The sequence below is a fragment of the Lissotriton helveticus genome, chromosome 2_1 (assembly GCF_964261635.1).
Source record: "Lissotriton helveticus chromosome 2_1, aLisHel1.1, whole genome shotgun sequence".
NCBI lineage: Eukaryota > Metazoa > Chordata > Amphibia > Caudata > Salamandridae > Lissotriton > Lissotriton helveticus.
Genome location: NC_136059.1, coordinates 9,028,133 through 9,048,473, shown reverse-complemented (window position 1 = coordinate 9,048,473; position 20,341 = coordinate 9,028,133). Strand labels below are relative to the sequence as shown.

Genomic DNA, 20,341 nt, shown 5'->3' with positions numbered 1-20,341 from the left:
GTCACTCTTTTACCACACCATAGACAAATCACACCTGAGCTACCAGAATCTGGTACAACCTTCCTCTCACTCCCTTACCACACCCCAGATACCATCCCACTCTGAGCTGCTAAAATGTTGTACGTTATAGTAAATGGGTACACCCAAACTAGTCGCTGGCACCTGGGTAGCTACAGGTACAAAGAGAGAGTGGTCCCATGATGTATACAAAGAGTATAATAGGGAATGGAAAAATTTGAAACAATAAACAACAATGGAAAGTACGATTGTTATTTATTCACAAAGTACTGCATGGTAAATTTTGCACACATAGCACAAATGCACAGATCAACATATTGTGTCTCACTCTGTTACCACACCCCAGGAACTACCATGTTCTTATCTACCAGATTGTGGTAAAATCTCCCTCTCAATTTAACACACCATACACACCCTCACACTCTGAGCTACCAGAATGTGGTACAAATCTCCTCCCTCTCTCTTACAATACGCTAGATACCATCACATTCTGAGCTAGCTAAATGTGGTACAACCTTTTTCTCACTCTCCTACCACACCCTAGACACCATCACACTCATAGCTACTGGAGTGCGGTGCAGCCTTCCTCTCACTCTTGTGCCACACCGTAAAAACCATCATGCTCTGAGCTACCAGAATGTAACACAAAGTTCCTCCCACTCTCCTACAATACTCTATACACCACCACATTCCGAGCTACCAGAATATGGTGCAACCTTTCTCTCACTCTCTTACCACACCCTAGACAGCACCACACTCCAAGCTACCAGAATGTGGTACAACAGGCTCCTCACTCTCTTCCCACACCCTAGACATCAACACGCTCCGAGCCACCAGACTGTGGTACAACTTTGTCACTGTCATATCACACCATAGACACCATCACACTGCAAGCTACCAGAATGCAGTACAACCTTCCTCCCTCTTTTGCCACACCCTAGACACATCACACTCTAAGTTACTAGTTTGTGGTACAACTTTCTTCCCACTCTTTTACCACACCTTAGACACATCACACTCTGAGCTACCAGAATGTGGTACAACCTTCATCTCACTCTCTACCCACACCCTAAACACCATCACACCTCGAGCTACCAGAATATGGTACAACATCCTCTCACTCTCTTACCATACCCTAGACACATCACACTCAAGCTTCCAAAATGTGGTACAACCTTCCTCTCACACTCCTACTGCACCCTAGAAACCATCACACTCCAAGCTACCAGAATGTGGTTCAACCTTTCTGTCACTCTCTTACCACATTCTAGACACCATCACACTCCAAGCTACCAGAATTTGGTACAACCTTCCTGTCACACTCTTGCCACACCGTAGACACCATCACACTCTGAGCTTCTGGAGTGTTGTACAACCTTCCTGTCACTCTCCTCCCACTTCCTATACACCACCCTAGGCACCCAGTAGAATGTTTTTCCACTATACATCAAACACATTATGAACAATACCTGTGTTCATTGCAACCAGGGCCTGGCTTCTTCTGGTTGGCTGTCTCTGTGTACCTCCTGCCAACTCCCAAGCTTCTTCTAGGATCTTCTAAGCTCCAACCCCTCTCTCACCCACACACATATGTGCACTCTGGGCCCCTCACACACACACACACACTCCGATCCTCCCACACATGCACACTCTGACCCTCCCACACACACACACTCTGACCCTCCCACACACACACACTCCGAACCCCCACACATGCACACTCTGACCCTCCCACACACACACACTCCGATCCTCCCACACATGCACACTCTGACCCTCTCACACACACACACTCTGACCCTCCCACACGCACACACTCCGATCCCCCACACATGCACACTCTGACCCCTACACATGCACACTCTGACCCCAAAACATACATGCACATTGACCCCCCCCACACACACACACACACTGATCCCCCACACATGCACACTCTGACCCCTACACATACATGCACATTGACCCCCCCCACACACACACACTCTGATCCCCCATACATGCACACTCTGACCCCTACACATGCACACTCTGACCCCTAAACATACATGCACATTGACCCCCCCCCACACACACACACACTGATCCCCACACATGCACACTCTGACCCCTACACATACATGCACATTGACCCCCCCCACACACACACACTCTGATCCCCCACACATGCACACTCTGACCCCTACACATGCGCACTCTGACCCCTACACATACATGCACATTGACCCCACACACACACACTCTGATCCCCCACACGCGCACACTCTGACCCCTACACATACATGCACATTGACCCCCAGACACATACACTCTGATCCCCCACAAATGCACACTCTGACCCCTACACATACATGCACATTGACCCCCCACACACACTCTGATCCCCCACACGCGCACACTCTGACCCCTACACATACATGCACATTGACCCCCAGACACACACACTCCGATCCTCCCACACATGCACACTCTGACCCTCCCACACACACACACTCTGACCCTCCCACACACACACACTCCGATCCCCCACACATGCACACTCTGACCCTCCCACACACACACACTCCGATCCTCCCACACATGCACACTCTGACCCTCCCACACACACACACTCTGACCCTCCCACACACACACACTCCGATCCCCCACACATGCACACTCTGACCCCTACACATGCACACTCTGACCCCAAAACATACATGCACATTGACCCCCCCCACACACACACACACTGATCCCCCACACATGCACACTCTGACCCCTACACATACATGCACATTGACCCCCCCCACACACACACACACACTCTGATCCCCCACACATGCACACTCTGACCCCTACACATGCACACTCTGACCCCTAAACATACATGCACATTGACCCCCCCCCACACACACACACACTGATCCCCACACATGCACACTCTGACCCCTACACATACATGCACATTGACCCCCCCCACACACACACTCTGATCCCCCACACATGCACACTCTGACCCCTACACATGCGCACTCTGACCCCTACACATACATGCACATTAACCCCCCACACACACACTCTGATCCCCCACACGCGCACACTCTGACCCCTACACATACATGCACATTGACCCCCCACACACACACACTCTGATCCCCCACACACACACACTCTGATCCCCCACACACACACACTCTGATCCCCCACACATGCACACTCCAACCCCCACACATGCACACTCCAACCCCCACACACACACTCTGAACCCCATCACACACGCACACTCTGACCCCCACATATACACTCCGATCCACCACACACACACTCCAATCCCCCCCCACACACACACACTTGACTCCCCACACACATGCACACTCCAACCACCCATTCACACATGCACACTCTGACCCCCCACATGCATACTCCAATCCCCCACACACACACTCCCTCACCATCTTCCCTCTCACCATCTTCCCTCTCACCATCTTCCCTCTCTCACCGTCTTCCCTCACTCACTGTCTTCCCTCTCTCACTGTCTTCCCTCTCTCACCGTCTTCCCTCTCACCATCTTCCCTCTCTCACCGTCTTCCCTCACTCACTGTCTTCCCTCTCTCACTGTCTTCCCTCTCTCACTGTCTTCCCTCTCTCACCGTCTTCCCTCTCACCATCTTCCCTCTCTCACCATCTTCCCTCTCTCACCATCTTCCCTCTCTCACCATCTTCCCTCTCTCACCGTCTTCCCTCTCTCACCGTCTTCCCTCACTCACTGTCTTCCCTCTCTCACTGTCTTCCCTCTCTCACTGTCTTCCCTCTCTCACTGTCTTCCCTCTCTCACTGTCTTCCCTCTCTCACTGTCTTCCCTCTCTCACTGTCTTCCCTCTCTCACTGTCTTCCCTCTCTCACTGTCTTCCCTCTCTTACCATCATTCCTCTCTCTCGCTCTATTCCCTTTCTCACCGTCTTCCCTTCCTTATGACTTTCATCTCCCACCATCTTGCATCTTTCCTCTCTCACTTCTTTCCCCCTCACCATCTTCCCTCACTCATCCATCTTTCTTCCTGTGTCCCGTTTTATCCTCATTTGTCTTGTCCCTCACTTCCCTCACTCATCCATCTTTCTTCCTGTGTCCCGTTTTATCCTCATTTGTCTTGTCCCTCACTTCCCTCACTCATCTGTCTTCCCTCCCGTGTCCCTCCTATGCTTCTCAGATGCTTCTCTTCCCTCCCCCAACCATCTTCTCTCATGTTTCTCCATCCTCCTCTCTTATGTTTCCCTCCTCTATCCCTTCTTTCAACCTCTCTTGAGTCTCTTCCCTCCTCTGTCCCTCCTTTCCTCCATACTTGGCTCAAGTCTCTCCCCCTCACTCACCCATCTTCCCCCCTTTCCTCCTCCCTTGATTCTCTTCCCTCTTTCTCCCATCTTCCCTCTCCTGTCCTTCCTTTCCTCCCCCTTGATTCTCTTCCCTCCTCTGTCCCTCCTTTTCTCCTTCCTTGATTCACTTCCCTCCTGCGTCGCTCCTGTCCTCCTCACTCGAGTCTCTTCCCTCACTCTACATGCCTCTGTCCCTCCTTTCCTCATTTGAGTCTCCCCCCCACTCTCCCCTCTTCCCTCCTCTGTCCCTCCTTTCTTCCTCCTTTGAGTCTCTTTCCTCAATCACCCCTCCTCTGTCCCTCCTTTCCTCCTCCCTTGATTCTCTGCCCCTCACTCTCTCCTCTTCCCTCCTCTGTCCCTCCTTTCCTCCTTACATGAGTCTCTCCCCTCACTCTGCCCTCTTCTCTCCTTTCCACCCCCTCGTTCTCTTCCCTCCTTTCCTCCCTTGATTCTCTTCCCTCCTCAGTCCCTCCTTTCCTCCCTTGATTCTCTTGTCCTCCCTCCACAGATGACCACCTGGAGCAGAAGCATGAGGTCTTCGGCTGCTATAAAGACCCGTGTCGAGCCGGACCTAGGAAGGACCAGGAGTGGGCCATCGGTGAGGAGGGGCGGCGTCCAATGGGGTGAAGGTGCTTCCTGTACCTGTGTGTGGCACTAGCGCCGAGGGGGGGACACCAGGGCCCCCAGAGAAGGGCCTTGACCAATGGTGGGGCCCCCAGCAGTCCAAAGGCCCCAGGTGCCCCCTGCGCAGATGAGGGCTCGCATGAAGTGAGGGGCAGAGATGGGACAAGGCCTGCAGTGGCCACAAGACACAGAGCACTCTACATGCAGAGACCACCCAAGAATATCAGGGGCCCGGGGCCAAATGTATTCAGGGGCCCCTGTTCGGTGTAGGTTTGAAGGATATCAGGGGCCCGGGGCCAAATGTATTCAGGGGCCCCTGTTCGGTGTAGGTTTGAAGGATATCAGGGGCCCGGGGCCAAATGTATTCAGGGGCCCCTGTTCGGTGTAGGTTTGAATTTATGATCCAGTTTCAGCTCTTTCATGCCCCCCCCTGGGCGGTCACTGGCACCTGGGGCAGATTGCAATGTGTTTACATCCAATATTCAGGGGCAGTGACGTGTTTCAGTATCACAGCAGCGGCCCCTCAAACCATCTCTGTGACCCCCCAGTTCTCATATGTGGGGTCCTCTTTTGGTCTAAAAGAAACTTTTTTATGCATGTTACATGAAAATAAAAAAATGAATTCTCTGCAAAATGTCTGTAATAGACTCTCACACATTAACCACATTACATATTCTATTTATTTATTTATTTAAAAAGTTTTATATAGCGCGAACATGATCCCGAAGGATATCAGAGCGCTTTAAAGTTGGAGGGAAAGGAAGGTAACAATTTCAGTGCAGGCATGAAAAGGAATACCAACCCAAACACATATCGAACAGGCACCCAACGAGAAGGTTAGTCGAAAGGGGTCAACAAGGCATAAGATAATAACTAGTACCTGGTGAACTGGGAGGGCGGCGCAAATGATTAGTAGAGAAGAGTAACCCCTAGCGTAGGGCTTAGGGTGTGAGTCCAATGCATCAGAGCAGACGACCCGAGACCCTTTTAAGGTGAGAACTTGTTCATTAGGAAGCTTTTTACTTCCACTTTGAAGGCAACCTTGGAGGAGATTCTGCGTATTTCCGGTGGGAGAGAGTTCCAGATCTTCAGCGCAGAGCCGGGAGAAAGCTCGGTGACCCGTCCTCTATTTGCGAAAGATCTGTGGTTTCAGGAGGAGGGAGTTAGCACTCCTAGAGGGTCTACCCCCCACAGATAATTCCAGCGTTTGCACTAGATAACTGGGGGTTTTGAAATGGAGGGCTTTGTGAGACAGGCAGGCAATCTTTAGCTGTATTTAAGTTAAAGGAAACCATATTTAAATCAATCTGTTTAGGAATGACTCCAGGTCATCAGGCAAGACTCTGCCAGCAGAGCTGGCTCTATCAGGGGCCCCTGAAAGGCTGGGGCCCGGGGCCAGAGCCCATTTTGCCCAGCCTTAAAGCGCCTCTGCTATATGCAGTGAAGCATTCAGAACACAAACGCAGGGGGTCAGAGTAGGTTCTTATTGTTGAGAATTGATGAGAGTAGGTTGAGCTCAAGGATCCCAAGAGCTTGAAACAAACCATGGAGATGTGAGACGGGGCAGCCGACGTCTGGGCGGGAGGGGTGGGAGGGGTGCACGAGAGGTCTGTGGCTGATGTGAAACACTGATGGGAGATTCCAGAGCAGAGACTGAAGAAGAAAGACCAGAGTCACAAGAGAGGACTTGTGCTGAGAAGACCCCTGGCTTGAGGGCAGACACAGTGGGGCTACTGGTTCTACACCTCAAGAACCGCGGACACATAGCTCCTTAGCTGCCCACTGTCCGATAATTTTCAAGGCGCTATATATTGGTAGATCCTTACCTGGGCGTTCTCCCTTACCTGTCAAGATGCTATGCATTGATAGCTCCTTTCCTGCGTGCTCTCCATTACCTGTCCAGGCGCTATGCACTGGTAGCTCCTTAGCTGTGCACTCTCAGTTACCTCTCAAGGCGCTATGCATTGGTAGCCCCATAGCTGTGCGCTCCGTTACCTCTCAAGGCGCTATGCACTGGTAGCTACATAGCTGCCTGCTCTCCGTTACCTGTCAAGGTGCTATGCTTAGGTAGCTCCAAGCTGCACGCTCTCCATTGTCTGTCTTTTCAAGGCTCTATGCATTGGCCATTGAGCTCTTCATCAGACCGACCCTGCATGCATCCAGACATCCACCACTGTGTGCTCCTTCCATCCGCCCTCATCAGTCAGAACTGGAGTCAGAAGTTACTGCCCATGTCATGATAGTGCTGTCTGATCGGCCTTGACTCACCACACATGTTGTGATATTGCTGACTGAGTGGCCTTGACTCACCGCACTTGTCGTTATAGTGCTTACTGAGCAGCCTTGACTCACTGCACATGTTGTGATATTGCTGACTGAGCGGCCTTGACTCACTGCACATGTTGTGATATTGCTGTCTGAGCGGCCTTGACTCACCACACATGTGATACTGCTGACTGAGCTGCCTTTACTCACTGCACATGTCGTGATAGTGCTGTCTGAGCGTCCTTGACTCACCACCCATGTCGTGATAGTGCTGACTGAGCGGCCTTGACTCACCGCACATGTCATGATACTGCTGTCTGAGCAACCCTGACTCACCATACATGTGACACGGCTGTCTGAGCGGCCTTGACTCACCGCCCATATCCGTTGCTTTGGGCACAGTATTGCAACTTACTGGTTCTCCCATCCGGTGCCCCCTGGGGTGGGGGACTGTACTCAGACAGTCTCTCCTCCGCCTCCAGCCTGAGGTAAAATCTGCCTCTTGTGAGGTCCCTCAAGGCGCCGTACTCAGTCTTTGACTCTCCACATGTCGTGATACTACTGACTGAGCGGCCTAGACTCAGCGCACATGTTGTGATATTGCTGACTGATCGGCCTTGACTCACTGCACTTGTTGTTATAGTGCTTACTGAGGAGCCTCGACTCACAGCATATGTTATGATATTGCTGACTGTGTGGCCTTGACTCACCGCACATGTTTTGATACTGTTGTCTGAGCGGCCTTGACTCATCACACATGTGATACTGCTGACTAAGCGGCCTTGACTCACCGCACATGTCGTGATAGTGCTGTCTGAGCCCCTTGACTCACCGCCCATTCGTGATACTGCTGACTGAGTGGCCTTGACTCACTGCACATGTTGTGATAGTGCTGTCTGAGCGTCCTTGACTCACCGCCCATGTCATGATAGTAATGTCTGAGCGGCCTTGACTCACCACACATGTTGTGATACTGCTTACTAAGCGGCCTTGACTAACCGCACATGTCGTGATAGTGCTATCTGAGCAGCCTTGACTCGCTGCACATGTTGTGATATTGCTGACTGAGCGGCATTGACTCAATGCCCATGTCGTGATAGTGCTGTCTGAGCGGCCTTGACTCACCACACATGTGATATTGCTGACTGAGCGGCCTTGACTCACCGCACATGTCGTGATGGTGCTTACTGAGCAGCCTTGACTCACTGCACGTGTTGTGATATTGTTGACTGAGCAGCCTTGACTCACCACACATCATGATAGTGCTGACTGAGCATCCTTGACTCACCGCACATGTCGTGATGGTGCTTACTGAGCAGCCTTGACTCACTGCACGTGTTGTGATATTGTTGACTGAGCAGCCTTGACTCACCACACATCATGATAGTGCTGACTGAGCGGCTTTGACTCACCGCCCATATCCGCTGCTTTGGGCACAGTATCGCATCTTACTGGTTCTCCCATCCGGTGCCCCCTCGGGCGGGGGAGAGTAGTCAGGCAGTCTCTCCCCCACCTACAGCCCGAGGTAAAATCTGCCTCTTGTGAGGTCCCTCAAGGCGCCACACTCAGTCCCACCCTCAATCTGTGAGCGGCTCGGCCTCTGTCCTTATCCATCCTTCAGTGTGACCTTTCTCTTATATTGATGACTTTCACCTCATTCTCAGGTTCTCTCCAGTCTCACCTGCCCACCTGGCCACGGCTCCATTCACCCGGGCCAAGATGACTCAATGCACACCCTCAGGAGCCCTTCATTCTGCCCTCCAATGGCTGCTGAGAACTGTCCTCCTGCCCCCACGACCCCTTGTTGCCATGCCTACCTTGGATAAATACATTCTTAGGTTATGCAGAGGCTACTGCTATGATTCTGCTCAGTGTGCATAGGTTAGTGATGTGGTTCTGCTCAGTGTGTATAGGTTAGTGCTGTGGTTCTGCTCAGTGTGTGCTCAGGTTAGTGCTGTTGTTCTGCTCATGGTACACTCCGGTTAGGGCTGCAGTTCTGCTAGGGTGCGCACAGGTTAGTGCTGTCGTTCTGCTTAGGTTATGCAGCGGTTACTGCTATGCTTCTGCTCAGTGTGCATAGGTCAGTGCTGTTGTATTGCTCAGGTTGAGCACAGGTTAGTGATGTGGTTCCGCTAATGGTGCACATGTTAGTGCTGTGGTTCTGCTCACGGTGTGCACAGGTTGGTGCTGAGGTTCTGCGCATGGTGTGCACAGGTTATTGCTGGGTTTCTGCTCAGTGTGTACACAGGTTAGTGCTGTGTTTCTGCTCATTGTGTGCACAGGTTAGTGCTGTGGTTCTGCTCATTGTGCACAGGTTACTGCTGTGTTTGGCTCATGGTGTGCATAGGTTAGTGCTGCAATCAATCAATCAATCAGGAAATTGTAAGTGCTCTACTCACCTGTGAGGGTTCAAGGCGCTGAAGGGGAGGGGGAGGGTCTGCAGATCTGTTTAGCCAAAGAGCCAGGTCTTAAGGATCTTCCTGAAGGTGTTTAGGGAGGGGGCGCGTCTGATATCTGCCGGTAGCTCGTTCCAGGTCTCGGCTGCAATATGAGAGAAGGATCTTCCGCCTGCCCAGGCTCTGTGGAAGCGCGGGGTTTTGGCCAGTGCGAGGTTGGAAGATCGGAGGTTTCTTTTGGGTAAGTGGAAGTTGATTCTGTCGTTGAGGTATTTGGGTTTGTTGTTGTGTAGGCATTTGTAGGTGTGAGTGAGGAATTTGAAAGTGACTCTTTTCTCTACGGGGAGCCGGTGGTGACTTCATAGGTGTTGGCTGATGTGTTCGTGTCTGGGGATGCCAAGGAGGAGTCCCGCAGCGGTGTTCTGTATTGTCTGGAGTTTGTGGAGTAGGGACTTGTTGATGCCGGCGTAGAGTGCATTTCCATAGTCCAGTCTTCTGGTGATGAGTGCATGGGTGACTGTCTTCCTTGACTCAGGGGGATCCACTTGAAGGTCTTGCGGAGGATGCGGAGGATGTTGAAGCAGCTGGAGGCGACGACGTTGACCTGTCGGTTCATGGTGAGTGTTGAGTTTGTGTAGTGAGACGTCTTTGCGTTGCAAGCCGTCTTTGCATTGCGAGCCGTCTTTGCATTGCGAGCCGTCTTTGCATTGCGAGCCGTCTTTGCATTGCGAGCCGTCTTTGCATTGTGAGCCGTCTTCGCGTTGCGAGCCTTCTTTGCGTTGCGAGCCTTCTTTGCGTTGCGAGTCTTCTTTGCGTTGCGAGTCTTCTTTGCGTTGCGAGCCTTCTTTGCGTTGCGAGCCTTCTTTGCGTTGCGAGCCTTCTTTGCGTTGCGAGCCTTCTTTGCGTTGCGAGCCTTCTTTGCGTTGCGAGCTGTCTCCGTGTTGCGAGCTGTCTCCGTGTTGCGAGCTGTCTTTGTGTTGCGAGCTGTCTTTGTGTTGCGAGCTGTCTTTGTGTTGCGAGCTGTCTTTGTGTTGCGAGCTGTCTTTGTGTTGCGAGCTGTCTTTGTGTTGCGAGCTGTCTTTGTGTTGCGAGCTGTCTTTGTGTTGCGAACCGTCTTTGTGTTGCGAACCATCTTTGTGTTTGTGTTGCGAACCGTCTTTGTGTTTGTGTTGCGAGCTGTCTTTGTGTTTGTGTTGCGAGCTGTCTTCGTGTTGCGAGCCATCTTCGTGTTGCGAGCCATCTTCGTGTTGCGAGCCATCTTCGTGTTGCGAGCCATCTTCGTGTTGCACAGAAGTACTTCCGTTTAGGACGTTATTGGGAATTCAGTTTTTCTTCCCTTTACGATGAAGTGTTTTTGTAGGAGAGGTCTTTCGAGTACCAGGGTGCCGAAGGTTTTGGCTGCACTGCTGTGTTTTATTTGGGGCCTGAGTGCTCACAGGATTTCTTACAATCAATACAGAGCTGGGAGTGGAAAGGACCGCTGCAGAACTGTGTTCCGGCAATGATTCATTGGCTGGAACTTAGATTCTCTCAAGATTTTGTAAATGCAGAATGTCTTGCAATGTCTAATCGTCTCTATAAAATTATTGAAAACTAATTACACTGCTAGGTAAAAGCTGGAATAAATCAGAATATTCAGTTATATTGATGTTTGGTGCAGCTGCCTCGCAGGGGCTTTGTTGGTATCTCCACAGGTGGTGAGGTCCTAGAGTAAGTTACTTCCATGACCACTACTTTGTAAATGTGATTATGAAATGCAGTTTACTAATGTTGTTGCGACAGAATTTATAAAGCATATCCTGCACAGATGAGGGTTCAGTTGTGCGCTCCACGTCACTACTGTAGTTGCTCAGTGAACTGAACTCCTTTAACCCTGTGTCTTCTTAAGCAGTTTCTGACTGTGGTTTCTTCACAGGGACCCTGCTTCAGCAGCAGATGCTCTACGACGATGCGGTGTACTCTGCACAAAGCCTACAGCGGTGAGTGTTTCACCAGTGTGCCATGCACTCTTGAACCATAGGTATCCTGGTGTCTGAGGGTGTAGCTGCAGACTCACGGGGGAGGTGGAGGCTGAGAGGCAGTGAGGACACTGAAGGCTGCTGGTCACTGGTATGAGTGAGTGAGACCACGTGCTTGGGTAGGTGAGTGTTAAACCAGTGTGCAGTTTGGTCTAGAACCACAAGTATCCTGGTGTCTGAGGGGGCAGCCGCAGGCTCTCAGGAGGGAGGTGGGGAGGCAGTGAGGATGCTGAATGCTGCTACCTGTTGGCCATGAAGCCACATGCTTGGGTGGGTGATTGAAGGGGTAGTCTCTTGCTGGTAGGGCAACCAGTCCTTGCAAGCGACGCAGAGGTTAAGTCAGGTGAGAAGTCGGGTGACATCCTCACTGTTTGTGAACTGTGTGAAGGTAATATCTTTAAGTTCATCTGAAATATGTGTGAAGTTTAAACATCTACACTGAATGAAAAATGGCTAGCAGCATTGAACAAAAGTTGGAAAAAACAGTCACGTGCAAATAAACTCTAAGAAATAAAAGTGTATAACATAATGTAAAGTAAGAATAAAAAAGTAAAACTTTACCTCTGCCTACCTTTGGGGATCTACTGGACTCTGTGCACACTATACCTCACTTAGGTTTAGTATATACAGAGCCAGCTTCCAACATGTATACACCTATGTTACCATCTTTAGGGGAGAAGCATATGCAACTTCGCACTGGTTAGCAGTGGTTAAGTGCCCAGAGTCCTGAAGCCAACAGAAACAAGTTCGGGAAAGGGGTGGAGGAAGGCAAAAGGTTTGGAGTATCATTCAGAGACGGCCATTTTCCAGCAAATTCTTATGACAGTGTGTGGGTCTGAGAAAGCATAAGGGTGTGTGGGTGGTTATAAATTACTATTCTAAATGGATTGAAGTCAGATTTGTGCATGAACCCATGCCTCTGGTGGTAATAAATTCCTTTGGGGAGGTGAACAGCTAATAAGGGACCTCCAACAGTGTTGATATCTGACAGTGGTGTGCACTTTGTATCAAATGAGAATAAGCAACGTTTCCATAACTATGGCAGAGAGCATAATACCTGCAGTCTTTATCATCCCCAAGGAAATGCTTTAGTGGAGAGAGCTAATGGGTTCAGTGGAAGAGAAACAGTGGATGTCAGAAGCATGTTGCAAGTGCAATCATGGAACATTTGAGAAAAGTATAAGAGAAATTGTGGTATGATGAGTAGCAATTTGTGAAGAAGTTGGATATGAATGTAGGTGATGAAGTTAGGGTCAAGTTACATAATCGGATAAAAATCTAAGATATGAACGGTGCTGCATAAGAGAATGAAACCCGGATTCTAGAGGAAGTTTCTCAGGAATAATTTGTATGTGGTGGAGGCGTATAAGTTGTAGCCCCTCCCTACTAAAACTATTCAATTCCTTCGCTACAAAAGGTGGTGTCACTAATTTGATGGGCGAAGCCACTATAATCGTCATCCCGAAAGAAGATAAAGATCCCCCTTTAACAAAAAACTAGTGCCCTACCTCACTCATAAATCTGGATTGCAAAATATATGCAAAGATCCTAGCCAACAGGCTCAATACAGTCCTACCAAAATTGATTAGCAACTCTCAAGTGGGGTTTCTTAAACACCGTATGTCCAACGATAATACGAGATTACTTTGCCATATCTTGTAAAAAGCCAAAATAACAGCCTCTCTCTCTGTTGCCATCGCCCTAGACGCGGAGAAGGCGTTTGATAGGGTGTCATGGTCCTTTCTAAAACAATGTATGATATCTTTTAATCTGGGGAAGTCATATATAGACATGGTTATGACCCTCTACTCCTCTCCGACCGCCCGAATCGCTATTAATGGCTCCCTTTCAGAACCATTTTGCTTGCCACAAGGCACCAGACAAGGCTGCCCTCTCTCTTCTGCTCTATTTCTTCTGGCCCTTGAACCCCTCATCTCTGATATAAAACCGAATGACAATATCAAGGGCGTGGAATTCGGTGATCTACAAGTAAAATTGGCCACTTATGCCTATGCCATCCTGGTGGTCACAGAACATCCAGATTCCTCCATTGAGGCTCTCATGACCACCATAGACGGGTACTCTCTCCACTCTGGCTACAAGTTGAACCGTGACAAGTCTTAAACCCCTGAACGTGTATGGCTCAAAAGACATGCTGAGTAACTCTGGCCTCTCCTGGCAGACCGGCTTCATTAAATACCTTGGGATTGAATTTTGAAAGCACCCTTCTTGAAACTCTCCAGCGCAATGAGAAAACCACATTGGACAAAATTAAATCGCAATTAGATGGATGGTCTCCACACTTCATAACTTGGTGGGGGAGACTTGAGACCATCAAGATGATGATCCCCCCTCTGGTGAACTACCTCATCACGATGCTGCCCCTCACTCTATCCCCGGAATTTCACCACAAATTAGACACCCTACTCACAAAATTGCTTTGGAAATGGAAAAGAGCAAGGATTAGCATAAAGAAACTCTGCCTGGACAAGTCCCTAGGGGGGGTCAACATAGCGGACTTTAAGCTGTACCAAACAGCTTTCCTAGCCAAACAAGGCTCTTACTGGTTGGCTCCTCCGACTGATTACACCCCCGTTTGGCTGGAGATGGAAAAAGCCCTTTTTGGTAACCTCGCCCCTGCAGCCGCTCTAACCGCAACCCTGAATGCGACCATTTGCTCGAAACCCATTCTGCAGAACACAAAAATAGCTCTATTAAAAATTGATAAGCTACTGGACGCTAGTATTAGACGCTCTAGATGGGAATCGATCTGACATAACCGTACAGTGCTGTATAAGGGCAAACCAATACACAATGACCTTTGGATCAAAAAAGGGATTTTTTTCCCACACCAATTATATAAGGACTCATGAGAACAACTGTGCCCCTGCACTAACACAATACATTAGAAGGTTTCAAAGTTTGAATTAGGTTGTATACATGTAATAGTATAGCTTAGCACATCAATCTAAACAGATAGTAGAGGTACATGACTCAGTGGGCAAGAACAGAGTGAAAAATGTAAGTCAATTGGTAGTCTGTTCATAGAGTATCCATTTTCTGTTTATTGTTCCATTTCATAAGCCAACACGTGTTTCATCGCAGGGAACAAATGCGAATCTTCAGGGCTAAACAAAAAATACAAATTGTATCTTAACTAAACATGTTCTGTTTGTAGAGTTATTTCAAAACCGGGTGACTCTTAGTGTGCACCGTAGTGACACGTGGCATGCTAAAAAAGTGGGGGGGTGACTTAGTGTCTGTGTGATGAACAGTCATGAGTATGGTGACATATGTGACAAGGTGGAGTGTAGGGTGACAATCAATATTTATTGATGCAATTGGTATGACTAGTTATTGTGCATTTAGAACACTGGCCGGTCTGAGAAGTGAAGTGGTGAGGTAAAAAGTGTGTCTAATAGAAAGGACGATATCCCCAGTGACTCGTAAGTGACGTACGGAAACATAATGTATTCAGAAAACACGAAATTCATGGAGGTGTTCCATATATGTGATAGTTCGTCTAATCTATTGATGAGCGTGCAAAATTTTGAAATGTTGAGGCAATTGTGCAAAAATTATCCTAAGGAAGTCTATCCTAATTAGATCAGAGTGCCGACTTCTAATGTCAGACATACCTGGAAGAAGTGGCTTTCCCGATAGGATGTGCTTGTTCGACGAGAATACAAGAAAGAGGGGGAGAGGGCCGGTCAGTGCGTAGACTCTGGTTGTGTCATAGACAGGATTTCATAACAAAAAGAGAAGAGACAAGGACGAAAAAAATAGAATAAGTAAAAGAGTAAAAAAGTAAAAAAGTGAAAAAGGTAAAAACACGCTGGGCGTTAAGTTTCATCGTTCAAAGAAAATAACTTTGAAATTTTACCAAAAGAAAGAGACGGAGGAGCAGTGTTTAAATGCTACATGATATGTTAAAAAAGGACAGGGCTATATGAGATCTATAGGCCCGTGGTGAATATAGGCATGATTTAGACTGACGTTGCTATCCAAATCTGTAAAGACTCACCGGGAAAACCAAAATTGTGTTTTTGATTTATGTTAAAGGGTATTAGCCACGGTCGGGGCGAAGTAGGGAATCCCAAGTATCGGAATTTCGAACAGTAGTATCTTGAGTGTAGAGATAGATCTGCAATAGAGCAAGTTTTACAGCGTGATATTAATATCACTTTTAATTAGTAGACAAATCGTCATGGACGTAGGCAGAGAGGGAGCTTGAGTAAACAATAACACCTACCTCGATAAGTCACGAGTAAGGTGAAAACCGGGAGGAGAAAGGTCTTCGTGGTCGGGCGGGTACGCTTGTAACCACGGAAAGCCTTGTCTTAAAGAAAAAGGAAAAAAGGAGGGATTTAGTCCACGCGGACTACGCAAGCTCCAATGCGTCTTTCAATTGTGGTCGCCATCCTACATGAGGCTGCAAATGTCAGGGGACGCAGAGCGCTTACCTAATTGACGAAGTTCTCCCTCTTTGAGTTTCCCGGCGCCGTGTTCCAGAGACGGATACGTGACAGGAAACTCAGTTCACTTAAATACTAATGCGTATGGTTGGGCAAAAAAGACTAGAACGTAGCCATTGATCCCTAATGCAGAAAGTTGACAGCAAAAAGAAGAAATACTACACTGATTTGTTGGGTAGAAAAAATATCTCTATGTTTGGAGGATAATATTTTCCCGTAAAACAGGGGGTTAACCTGGCGAGCACAAAACTGGTGTAAGATATTTTTGTCTCTATCATAAGTAAAGTAAAGAAAAAATTAAGTGATAAGACAAAAAGTATATCATTCAAAAATATCTTAAGTCAGTGAAAAATATCGGAAGAGTAATCCACGTTAATGGTTTGAAGCCCAAGGGGCCTCAGACATATAAGAGTTTCAAGGGTCAGATTTGGACGAAAAACAGGTGAAAGAACACCCATCAGGGTAAAGATAGACAACGTAATAGAAGCATGCTAGTATATAGATATGTCGATGAGTGGATATACCTCGAGATATTCTCGGTAAGAAGAGATGTAAGCGAGACACGTTACAGGTATCTGCCCGGGTAGGGGCAAACTAAAATTATTATCTCTGATAAATTGCGACTCTTGTTTTAGTCGTATCACTAAGGATTGGAATTATCCTGAGTTGACACTTGCGTTTGAGTAGAACACATGGTCAATCACATAGAAAAATAAGTACAAAAGCTAGTTTAGAACGCAAATGAGAACAACAATTAAGTACTGTTGACACATAGTTGCTTATATCAATGCATATTCATATTAGAGTTCTTAAAGGGGAAGGGAAAGGACATCAAGAGAGAAACAGTTCAGAAAAGGGTGCATCATTAGTCACCCAAAAAGAATTGCAGTTCTGGGTCATAATTTAAACCACACTCTATGCTACGAAGGCGCATGATCCAAGTCGCTTCTTTGCGTCTCAAAAGTAGTTCTCGGTTACCACCCCTCACATGGATAGGCACAGTTTCTATTCCATAGAACGAGACTTGAAAATCCTCTATGTTCGGTTGACATTTGGCTACATGTAGAGCCACTGGGTATTTAGGATCTTGCTTAAGAATGGCTCTCATATGTTCAGAGATTCTTTCTTTCAAAGATCTTATTGTGCTACCAACGTACTTCTTACCACAATGGCATTCGATGATGTAGATCACGTATTTAGTGGTGCAATTTATGTTGGTTCTGAAGTCGTATACTTCTTCTGAGGGGCCTATAAAGTGTTTGGTTTTGTGTTTAGCCCACTTACACATTGGGCATAGCCCACATTTGAAGAAGCCATTACTACGTTGGGTTAGCCAGGTCGGGTTTCTATCTGAACGTGGCACTGTGGGACTGAGCCTATTCCTCAATGTTCTCCCTTTGCGAAATGTGATTTGAGGGGTAGTTGGGATCATTTCTTCAGTGTGGAGTCATCTCTTAACAAATTCCAATGCTTGGTCATGCTGGTCCTGATTGAGTTGTGAAGAGCATTATATTCTGTGATCATTCTCACTGTACTCTCTTTCTTTTTTTGGTGGTCTTTCGTCTTCAGAGTTTCCTCTCTCTTAATATTGTTTAGTTTGGATTTTGCTTGGGACAAGATTGCTTTTGGGTAACCTCGTTTGGTGAATCTCAAATTCATATCCCTAATTGTATTGTCAAATTCATCATCATCGCTACAATTTCGTCTTGCACGAAGAAATTCGCAGAATGGTATGGATTTGATCTGATGGAAGGGATGAAAACTATCCGCTCTCAGAATTGCATTACAAGATGTGGGTTTCCTGTATAGTTTGCTTTGTAGGGTGTTGTTGATTACATAGAATTCCAGATCAAGAAATTCAATGTGTGATTTGCTCTGTTTCATAGTAAAACTAAGTTCCCAAACATTATTGTTGAGATAGTCAAAAAAACATTGTAGTAAATCATCAGTTCCGGTCCACAGCAAAATGCAATCGTCTATATAACGACCCCAAAACAGAATGGAGTCAGTGTATTGACTGCCATGCGTACCCCAAAGATGGTCCGCTTCGAACGCCCCCATGAAGAGGTTAGCGAAGGAGGGTGAGAATTTCTAACCCATGGCTACTCCTCGTTTCTGCTGGTACCATTTTTTGTTAAAAATGAAAAAGTTGTTATTCAAGATTAATTTCATCATAGAAACAAGCATTTGTGTATGTGCCCAAAGCGAGGCCGGCCGTTTGGATAAAACTCTAGTAATTGCTTCAATGCGTAGTCTTGGATTGATGCTAGTGTAGAGAGCAACCACATCCATAGTGACTAATGTCGTGCCTGGTTGCCATTCCAAATCACCTAGCAAGCTGAGAATGTGTTTAGAGTCTTGAATATATGAGGGTAAGTTTTTGACGAGTGGGCCCAGAAATAAATCTACATATTCTGCTAGTCTTTCAGTAGGACCTCCGATTCCTGAGACTATCGGTCTGCCAGGGGGAAATGGGAGATCCTTATGAATCTTAGGAAGGGTGTAAAGCCATGGATATGTTGGTTTCAATACTTTCAGATACATGTATTCTTCTTCATTTAAGAGACCATCCTCTTTCCATTTCAGTAGATGGTCGTTGACGGTCTTTGTGAGTGCACCCATGGGGTTAGATGCAATGGGTTCATAGCAAGAAAGGTCTGCTAGTTGGTTCATTATTTCATTGTTGTAGTCTTCTGCGTTCATCACCACAATATTACCTCCTTTATCGGCCTCACGAATAATAATGGAGGGATTCAGTGTCAGTATAGTCAAAGCGTTACGCTCTCCTTTGGTTAGATTGTCTTTAAATATGAATGTTTCATGTAGTTTTTTAGTGTTGATTTTGTTAAGGTCTTCCAACACATGTCTATGAAAATTGTCAATACTATTACCGCCTGGTAATGTGGGAGTCCACGTGGACTTGGACTTAAGACCACTGGCTACTCCAAAGTCCATGTCTATGTTAAGTTCTTCTAAGAGTTGCCCCATTTCCATAGGGCTGTCTTCTCGTTCAGTAATTGACAACAGTAGACGGACTGCTTGTATATCTTTTATTGTATGTACAACATTGTCATCCAATACATCAGGAATGTTTTTGATATTCTTCTTAGCAGGGGTTTTACCTGCGAAATACTTTTTTATTTTTAAATTCCGGACAAATTTGAAGAGATCTATTTTTGTTTGACAAATATCACCGGTGGAGTAAGGATTAAAACTCAAACCCTTTGCGAGTAAATTTGTCATGTCAGGGGTGAGGGGGAAAGAGGATAGGTTGATAACTTGCACCTCCTTATTGATGTTATCTAATTCTTTGTTCTCCCTGACCTTAGTTTTTTGCGATATTCGTCGTTGTCCCCCCCTGGTCCCTCTGTGGGTTTTGGAGTTAGAAGGCCTCTTCGGGATTGCGCCCTGTTCCCCTTGCGAATGCGTTCCATTTCTACTAAAAAAGGACTGCTATTAGCGTCCAGATTGTCTTCAATTTCTGTTTCTGGTTCACTAGTACCCACAGTGTTTAGGGATGTAGTACTTGATGAGATGGAGCCAGGGGCAGATGTGTTGCCCTCCGGTTTTTTGGACTTAGTAGAGGGAATCAAGGCATCATATTTTCGATCAAAAGTGAAAACTCTACCGTTACGGTAGTCACCATCGTCTCTTTTAATTTGTCTCGCTTTCCTATTTTTAATTTCTTCCTGATGTTTTAGTAAAACCTCATCCAGAATAGTATAGTTTTTTACAGTTGGTTCTGGCAGGTTAAGGTCTTTTATTTCTTGTTCAAGAATAGTGATTTCTCCCTGTAGTTTTAGGGTTTTGCGGTCCGCACTTTCTATTAAAATGTCCATAAGGACAAAAGAGTTGTTATTAACAGAGTCTTCCCATTTTTTCATTAGATCTACATCTAGATTGTCATAGGTCGGAAAGATTTGAGAGCGCAAGCCTCTGGGTATTTGCTTGAGGCGCATATATTGCTTTAAAGTGGTGGCATCCCACCATCGTGAGTTCTCTTGCATCTTCAATTTTTCAAGTTTTTTGAATTTCTCTTTAAGGCCCTCCACTCGCGGGGGACCAGAATTGGCTGCTGCTGTATGAGTAGGCATGCCTTTTGCTAGATTTTCAAACAGGTCTGCGGCTACTTTATCTCTATCCATGTTGTGAGGAATGCGTTTAGATTGTTAGACAGTTAGTCGGTACAATTT

At 47.2% G+C, this 20,341-nt stretch overlaps 1 protein-coding gene across 1 annotated transcript in view; it reads left to right on the top strand.

The window, feature by feature from the left end:
- LOC144817666 (sphingomyelin phosphodiesterase 5-like) overlaps positions 1-20,341 on the top strand; it is an 84,570-nt gene that overhangs the window by 52,634 nt on the left and 11,595 nt on the right. Inside the window, exons 5-6 of the mRNA XM_078674396.1 lie at positions 4,879-4,968; positions 11,571-11,634. Coding sequence (XP_078530522.1) covers positions 4,879-4,968; positions 11,571-11,634 — 154 coding nt within the window. The remainder of the gene's footprint in view (positions 1-4,878; positions 4,969-11,570; positions 11,635-20,341) is intronic.